An 8,969-nucleotide genomic window follows, 5' to 3' on the forward strand; every position below is an offset into this window, starting at 1 on the left:
TGCCCTAGTTATTTCCAGTGGTACAATGGTATCAGATGATTATTTTTAATTCACTTTTATCTTTTTTAAAATTTTCTTTTTCTTTGTGGGGATATCTTTATGAACTCATGAGTTTATACTGTTAAAATTAACATATTATAACTATTATATGACATGATCAGATGTATTATAATAAGATCACTCCAGCTGTTGTGTAGAGACTGAACCAGATAGGAGTAGGAGTGAGTGAATACAGAAGAAATCTAGGACACTGAGGTTGTCCAGGCAAGCGGAGATGTACTTATTAAAGTGGAGGCAATAGAGATGAAGAGAAAAGAATAATATTTGAGAGATATTTAGGAGGTAGACCAGGACTTAATAATTAATTCTATGGTGTTCAGAAAAGGAGAGGGAGATGTCAAGAGAAATTCTTGTTCTGATTTGAGAAACTGTGTATTGTTCTATTTACTGAGCAAGAGAAACTTGTAGGAGGTGCATATTTGTAAAAAGATAACTAGCTCAACTGGGGATACATGTGAGAAACCCAGCCAGAGATTGGAAGTTTACTATAAGCTCTGGATCTAAAAGGAGATGTCAAGAAGTCATCGGCATATAGAAAGAATCTGCAGCCTTGGGAATGAATGCACTCACCAGCCACTAGGGTAAGGTCTGTAGAATAAAATTAGGAAAAAGTCTAGGACCGAACCTCGAGGAATGCCAACATTTAAAGATTAGGAGAAAAGGAAGAACCAGCAGACACTGAGAAGAAACAAAAGAAGTAAGAGGGAAACCCAGAAAATAGAGAATTTTTGAAGCCAAGGGCACAAAGTGTCTCAAGAAAGAGAAAAGAGTCAACTGTGACAAAGCTTATCACAGGTCAACAAGAACCAAAGAGTGTCTAATGGATTTAGGTTTCAAGAAGACGCAGGAGAAGAATCCAGATTGAAATGTATTTAGGGATAAATAGGAGGTGAAGAAGTAGGGGGGAAAAAGTAGAAAAATTGTTAGACAACTCCCTTGTTTCCTACATAAGTTATGACACATGGGGTCATGCAATGGATTCTACAAGGTTCTTCCCCCCTCCCACACACACAGAAACACATGCCATTCTCAAACCTATGTAATGTGTTGTTTTATTTCTTCAACTGGACCAGAAGATTCTAGAGAAAAGAGACCATGCTACTACCTCTGAGTTCTCCATGCTATATTGGATGGTCCAGGGCTTACTGTAGAGAGCAAGTAAATGCTTACTGAATAAAAAAGGTAAAATACTTTATTAAATACCTTTAAATTACTAACCATGATAACAGTTAATGAAAATATGCACAGAGAGAAATCATTCATTTAATTCAACAAACATGTATATGACGTCTACCATCTGCTAGGCAATCTTCCAGGGACTAGGATTCACATTTTAATGGAGGAGAGATGCAGACACACAAATAAATAATTTAAATTCCACAAATATTATGAAAGAAAAAATGTTTTATGTTAATTTTATTGTGGACAAGAAAGAGTACATTAGTAGAATATTTATGCATGTATACTGATGTAAGTTAAGGAAGTTGGCAGTAAATATGAAAAATGATCTGATAAAAAAAATTTTTTTGCTTCCCATAGTTTGCATGCTATTAAGACAGATGAGGGACAAAAAGAATAGATTATTATTTTCCCTCCTCTCCCATTTCTATATTTAAGATTTAAAATGTTCATACAGTCTATTTCTAACCTAGATCTTATTGTTACTTATGTCCAAGGGGAGGAAAAAAATCCTAATTTTCATGGATAGTTCTGAGATAGAATTACAAAGAATCAATTGCACGAATCCTCCTCTCTTTTGTTTAATCCTCTGTAAATTGCATAAAGAGCTGAGATTATTGGGGAAATAACATATTGCTTTCATATTGTAAAGAAAATAAAACTGAAGGCTGTGCCTCTCATTCCAAAAAAAGAGATTTGTACACTTTACCATGGTCCAGCAGTGTGTAATTTATTTCATTATTAAATTTTTGAAAGAAGTATTTTCAATGAGCTACTTATGAATCTTTATACTTCCCTATGCCATTTAATTCTAACTTTTGTTAAATGTATTTCCTGGTTTGGTAAAAAGCACTCAAGTCATTCTTAGTCATTCTGTCTCTTTACTGAAATACACTTTTATTTGCTAAAGGGATAGAGATAAGATAATGATTATTTTTCCTATAAAATATGCAAGAAGTAGATAAAATTATTTGTGTGTCGGGTCTCATTTTTTTCTAGGGAAGACTACTGCAGCAAATTTGAACAAGTAAAGCAGAGCTGTGGCTAGCAGGCTAGAAAAATCCATGGCTGCCATTGTCACACCACAACCTGCAGCAGCTGTCTCAAGTCCTCCCTCCCACGCCCAAGCAATGCCTGCCAGCCCAGCAGGAATGAATGGGCTCTGCAGAGCACTATAAATGGTGCTGCAGACACTGAAAATCTGTTGCTAAAAACCAAAAGGAAAAATTATCTGCCAAAATACAAATTTCCAACTTTGGTGGCAATAACAAACCTCTTTACCTCTTAAATTTCATTAGCAACGACAAATGGTACCCCGTCCAGAGTCATATTCTGCACAGCACATCCTTGTTGATAATGGAACCTTTCTAAATAGCAAAAGAATGTTACTGCAATCCATTTCCTAGGGCTGAAAGCAAAGCCTTTTGTCCCAAGAGGCAATTGAGCAACCACCAGTGTCTCTAGTTGAATAGCAACAGTATGAAGCTGGCTACAATTCCCACAGTTAGAAGCCCAATCTTAGAGGAGGAGAATTTACTGAATTCACATAAGAACTACATAAAAAAGAAATGCAGTTATTGAGCTGACATCTACACAGTTGTCTGTGGAAGGAGGCACTATTACAAAACAATCTTCTTTTTTACACTATACAGCTTTCTTCCTTTTTAATTTTCTCTTTCCAGAAGAGAGAACAATGCGGAATATAACTGCATGCATAGGTAGTACTAGCTTCTGAACTCAGTTCTTTCTCCTTGTATTTTCTCAGTTCTATATTAGGAAAGATGATTCATTTTAAGGAACAATACACTATGTAAAATATATTACATACACTTCTGGTAAAGGAATTTTTCTAGTAGACGAAGTATGGTATGTTCATTAGCTCTTAATTATCTTCATGTTAGAATTACTTGTGTGCTTCCATATTTAGTATGATCATTCTTTCCATCTTCTGTTTTTGTTTAACTATTTGGGAGAGGGTTGCAAAAGAAGGTCTGAAAATAAATTACTTGAACCTGAGAAATCATTTTGGATGGCTCTATTATTGAATCTTTTTTAAATAAAAAAAAATTACATCTACCCAAGCCATATTAAGCATCATTTCCATCTTCTCTTCTACTTTATTTTTAAAGCAATTAGAGGTGTCGAATCCTCACCGAATGTAGTTTAGTATACTTTGAGAGAGGGGCTGGGAGTAATTTTCCATTAAATATTCCATCTCAAATTCTGCGACTAAATGTCGGGGGGAAAACCCCCTACATTGGTGATTTTAACTGTAGTTTGAGGTTTCAACAATATAAAATCATCCAACTCCAGTTCTTTCTTCCCACCCCCACCCCTTTTCAACCCCACCCCATAATGGATGCTCGGCTGACTGTTTTCGCACGGTCTCTTTGTCTGAAGGATGCACAGTCTATGGATGCTAGGGAAAAGGGGGTGGGTGAGAGATTACCTCATCCCATGTCGCTTGCACCAATCACCACTCTTCTGTCGTGGCTTCTCTGGGCAGATTGAGGGGTCTGGACCAACAGGAAAAGGCCCCAGCCCATCCCCATGGTGACCGAGTTTGTATATAGGGAGCCGCATCCGCCCATGTGCCGCAGGTTCTCTTACATCGACCGCCTAAGAGTCGCGCTGTAAGAAGCAACAACCTCTCCTCCTCCTCTCCGCCATCTGCTCGGCAGCCGCAAAACAGCAACTATGGTAAGAGTGTTTTCTCGGCTCTTCGTGCCCGTTGGGTGAGGTCAGCCTCCCAGGGTTGGCTTGGAAAATCTTAAGCCCTTCTTCCTCTACAACTCGTTGGAGAAGTGTAGCTTTACGCTTTGTGTGCGAGGCTTAGCTCTGCCTGCCGCCAACCCGTCACCGCGGCCGCCGCCGCAGCGCGGAGCGCAGGAGCCCAGCCAGGACTGCGCCCAGGGCGCGGCAGGACAGAGGGGAAGAACAAAGGCGGCGCGGAGGCAGTTTTCGTTACCCGAGCCCTTCCGCGCCGCACGCAGCCCATCTTGTCGGCGAGGGAAGGGGCAGGGGCAGGGGCGGCGATGGTGGCGTCGCCTGCTTGGGCTCTGTGTGTGCGTGCGCGGTGTCCGTGTGACCCGAAGAGGCCATTCCTCGCGTCGTTCCCCCGGGGCAGGGAGAGGAGGAGTCGACCAAAAGGACCGGGATCGGCGGGTGTCGCCGGGAAGAGGAGGGGGAGAGAAGGAGAGGGACAAAGCGGAGGCTCGGGTTAATATGAAAAGAGCCCTCCCGCGTTCGTGGGCGCTTCGGAAAGACACCCGCGTGTGAACGGGGAAACGGCTCGCCCCTGTGGGAGCCCGCGGCGGCCAGCGTCAGGGCGGCGCAGGGGCGGGGTTGTTTGTCTCCTGCTTCCGTGGCCTTGGAGCCACGGGGCGGGGCGCGCCCTCGCTAAGCCTCCTCCGTCAGGAGAAGACTTTTAATAAGGCTTTCATCTTTGCTGACCCGTAGGCGTTAAAAAAGTTTTTCATTCACTGTTAAAACTTAGGTGAAATACTTTTTTTCTTGAGGAGCAAAAATCACAATTCACTTGACAAGCCCTTTGATGTCTAGTCTGCGGCCGCCCGCCCCGACTCGTGTGTGTCTGTGTTGGCCGCACGTTCAGCGACAGAGAAAGCGGATTTTGCGAGCCAGAGTGCTCGAATGCGGAGGACCCAGGGAAACGCCCTTCCCCTCCCCCCCCCCCCATTTGTCAGTGACTGGACAATGGATAGACAAAGAAAGTTGTAGCCATAAAAGCCATAGAGAAGACACTCTCTATTGAATGCAGTGAGTATGAATATTCTGTGGTGGGTACAGAATCTCAGAATGAAAATACTGCTTTGTTATTTTAAATAAGTATTTCATCACCCTTTTACTGGGCTTTTATTCCTTGTTTGGTAGGTTCTGGTGTGCTATTTATTTCTAATTTAAGAGCTGTTGTTTTAAAGAAACTAATGATTTTTCAGTTTTTTGCAGTGGAGAAGATTCTCAGAAAACTTTTTTTTAAGTAATGAAAATGCTGTAGACAGAGAAGACATACTCTTGCGCAGCTGTCTTTTGTTCTAGTGCATCTTCATTAATTCATTTCAATTTAGGCATATGGTCCCAGGCTGGATGAGAAGAGGAAAACTGGCAGAATAGCACAATGAGATCATGTAGACAGTTGCTGGAAATAGAGCTTGCTCTGTTAAATAATGTAACAGACAGTACAGGCTGGCACCAGGCACAGCAAATGCACCAATGCAGGAGGCAGTCCTTGTTTAGCTTCTAACCCCCAGTACTGATGGATTCTGCAGATAGACTGCAGAAGGGTGTGGCTTCCAGCCTCAGCTGCAGTACAGATGTCCGTGATGGAATACCAAGTCCTATTTAGCAGAAATGCTCATCTTTATTTAAAGGAGAAGGAGGCAGTAATATTGATTCCAAGTAATTAGTGCTTGAATTTACTTCATTTTACAAAATCTGTGCTTTGAATATTTTTTAAATATGAAAAATCTTCCATTTAAGCATGGCTGTTGGAACAATGGGCTTGCACCATGTGCCAAACAGTGCAATGTTATTAATCAGACCACACCCATCTGCAGTATTTGTACCAGGTGCTTTTCCTTAACTGTTTCCATTGTGTTATGGATATGACCTCAAATAAATTTGAAGACTATTTCTATATTACTAGAAATAGTTTTAGAAATTTGCTGAAAATTGAAAATGCTCATATAACTAATTTTCCAGTTTTTCTATGTTCTTTACCACAGCGTGAGTGCATCTCCATCCACGTTGGCCAGGCTGGTGTCCAGATCGGCAATGCCTGCTGGGAGCTCTACTGCCTGGAACACGGCATCCAGCCCGATGGCCAGATGCCAAGTGACAAGACCATTGGGGGAGGAGATGACTCCTTCAACACCTTCTTCAGTGAGACAGGCGCTGGCAAGCATGTGCCCAGGGCAGTGTTTGTAGACCTGGAACCCACGGTCATTGGTGAGTTGACCTCAGTAACCCCACTGAGATCCCGGGAGTCTGGGACAGGAGGTGTGTCCCGGGGGCTCCACTGATGCCCCGGGGTCCAGCAGACTTGTGCAGGTTGTTAGTGATGGGTGGCTGCTGCGTTTTCCTTTTGCAGATGAAGTTCGCACTGGCACCTACCGCCAGCTCTTCCACCCTGAACAGCTCATCACAGGCAAGGAAGATGCTGCCAATAACTATGCCCGAGGTCACTACACCATTGGCAAGGAGATCATTGACCTCGTCTTGGACCGCATTCGGAAACTGGTATGTTTATTCTCAAGAATAAGCTAAATTAATGAACCTAAGGGAGATAATCTGAAATACACTCTTTTTCAAACACAGAATTGAAATGTAGTAAAGAGTGAGGTTATTAGCCTTTTATAGTTTTTTTAAAGTTCAATTGAAATATGAACTATTTGATGTCCTCTTATAAATATTAATATTTTAATAAAGAAATGCTGAGTAATTTAAGGAAGGCCTGCATTTTTTTTAAAGTGTTTCTTGTCAAAATACGGTCCAAATCTTTGGATTTAATATGAAAAGTGAAAATATTTACTATGGTTACTATGATGGTATCACAAAGAGCAATAACTATGTTTCCTCTACTCCTCTTTTCTAACAGGCTGACCAGTGCACAGGTCTTCAGGGCTTCCTGGTTTTCCACAGCTTTGGTGGGGGAACTGGTTCTGGGTTCACCTCCCTGCTGATGGAACGTCTCTCTGTCGATTATGGCAAGAAGTCCAAGCTGGAGTTCTCCATTTACCCAGCCCCTCAGGTTTCCACAGCTGTCGTTGAGCCCTACAACTCCATCCTCACCACCCACACCACCCTGGAGCACTCTGATTGTGCCTTCATGGTAGACAATGAGGCCATCTATGACATCTGTCGTAGAAACCTCGATATTGAGCGCCCAACATATACTAACCTGAATAGGTTGATAGGTCAAATTGTGTCCTCCATCACTGCTTCCCTGAGGTTTGATGGAGCCCTGAATGTCGATCTGACAGAATTCCAGACCAACCTGGTGCCCTATCCCCGCATCCACTTCCCTCTGGCCACGTATGCCCCAGTCATCTCTGCTGAGAAAGCCTACCATGAACAGCTTTCTGTAGCAGAGATCACCAATGCTTGCTTTGAGCCAGCCAACCAGATGGTGAAATGCGACCCTCGCCACGGTAAATACATGGCCTGCTGCCTGTTGTACCGTGGCGACGTGGTTCCCAAAGATGTCAATGCTGCCATTGCCACCATCAAGACCAAGCGTACCATCCAGTTTGTGGACTGGTGCCCCACTGGCTTCAAAGTTGGCATCAACTACCAGCCTCCCACCGTGGTCCCTGGTGGAGACCTGGCCAAAGTACAGCGAGCTGTGTGCATGCTGAGCAACACCACAGCCATCGCTGAGGCCTGGGCTCGCCTGGACCACAAGTTTGACCTGATGTACGCCAAGCGTGCCTTTGTTCACTGGTACGTGGGTGAGGGCATGGAGGAAGGAGAGTTTTCTGAGGCCCGTGAGGACATGGCTGCCCTTGAGAAGGATTATGAGGAGGTTGGTGTGGATTCTGTTGAAGGAGAGGGAGAGGAAGAAGGAGAGGAGTACTAAAGTTAAAATGTCACAAAGGTGCTGCTTTTACAGGGAAGCTTATTCTGTTTTAAACATTGAAAAGTTGTGGTCTGATCAGTTCATCTGTATGTAGCAGTGTATACTCTCATATACAATTGCTGACCTATGCTTTAAAACACGACGCTTTGTTACAGACCCAAGCTATCCATTTCTCTGATGGGTTTGAATAAAGTATTCCCTGTCTTAAATCAGCTCAGTCTTGTGTTTTCTGTTTGGGTGTCTGAAAACTTTCATCTATTCAGTGCATTGAGAAGAAAGAATAACTATTGACTGTGGTTTATACATATTCTATGCAGTGACTTATTTTTTAATTTTAAATTGTCTTAGTATATTATAAAACTTATTTATAAAATATAAAATGCATATCTAAAGATTACCATTAGATGTAAATCAACTATACTTCAATTTTAAAAACTGATTAAAAAAAAAAGGAGGTAGGGACTTCCCGGGCAGTCCAGTGGTTAAGACTCTGAGCGTCCACTGCAGGGGACACAGGTTTGATCCCTGGTCGGGGAATTAAGATCCTGCATGCTGCTCAGCGGGGTCAAGAAAAAAACAACAACTGGAAACTAGATCAAATGTCAGGTGTTTATTTTTTAGATTTCTTTTTTTTTTGACGTGGACCATTTTTAAAGTCTTAATTGAATTTGTTACAATATTGCTTCTGTTTTACATTTTGTTTTTTTGGCCACAAGGCATGTGGGATCTTAGCTCCCCCATCAGGGACTGAACCCACAGCCACTGCATTGGAAGGGGAAGTCTTAATCGCTGGACTGCAAGGGAAGTCCCCAAACGTCAGTTTTTAACGTGCATTCCCAGCACACAGCAATGTATGAGGGATATAGTGGATGTACAGTGGTTACTGGCTGAATAAGTAAAGTGTAGGATAAGAGAGATACAAATATAAAAATCATAGAAGTTAAATAAAAGCCCTATGATCCTAATCTCAATTGTAAATATCAGTATGCATTTGCTATATACTTTCTATTATGAAAGAAAAAAAAAGCAATTTATAGCTTTGTCCACTGAAAATGCCTAGAACCAATGTAACAATAGTATCCCCAGCACTCAGATGGTGGTCTCTAAATATCATTTCTCACTGAAAGGAACCAGG

At 42.2% G+C, this 8,969-nt stretch overlaps 1 protein-coding gene across 1 annotated transcript; it reads left to right on the plus strand.

Annotated features, from left to right (window-relative positions):
- Positions 1–3,588: 3,588 nt before the first annotated feature.
- TUBA1A (tubulin alpha 1a) lies at positions 3,589–8,043 on the plus strand. Its single transcript, XM_057704246.1, has 4 exons — positions 3,589–3,939; positions 5,982–6,204; positions 6,347–6,495; positions 6,854–8,043. The coding sequence occupies exons 1-4, from the start codon at positions 3,937–3,939 to the stop codon at positions 7,832–7,834; spliced, it is 1,356 nt and encodes a 451-aa protein (XP_057560229.1). The 5' UTR covers positions 3,589–3,936; the 3' UTR covers positions 7,835–8,043.
- The last annotated feature ends 926 nt before the right edge of the window (positions 8,044–8,969 follow it).

Source organism: Hippopotamus amphibius, chromosome 12 (genome assembly GCF_030028045.1).
Source record: "Hippopotamus amphibius kiboko isolate mHipAmp2 chromosome 12, mHipAmp2.hap2, whole genome shotgun sequence".
Lineage (NCBI taxonomy): Eukaryota > Metazoa > Chordata > Mammalia > Artiodactyla > Hippopotamidae > Hippopotamus > Hippopotamus amphibius.

Coding starts and splice junctions, on each gene's coding strand:
- TUBA1A (XM_057704246.1), top strand. Junction 6,205..6,346: donor CCTGGAACCCACGGTCATTG/GTGAGTTGACCT, acceptor TTCCTTTTGCAG/ATGAAGTTCGCACTGGCACC. Junction 6,496..6,853: donor TGGACCGCATTCGGAAACTG/GTATGTTTATTC, acceptor CTTTTCTAACAG/GCTGACCAGTGCACAGGTCT.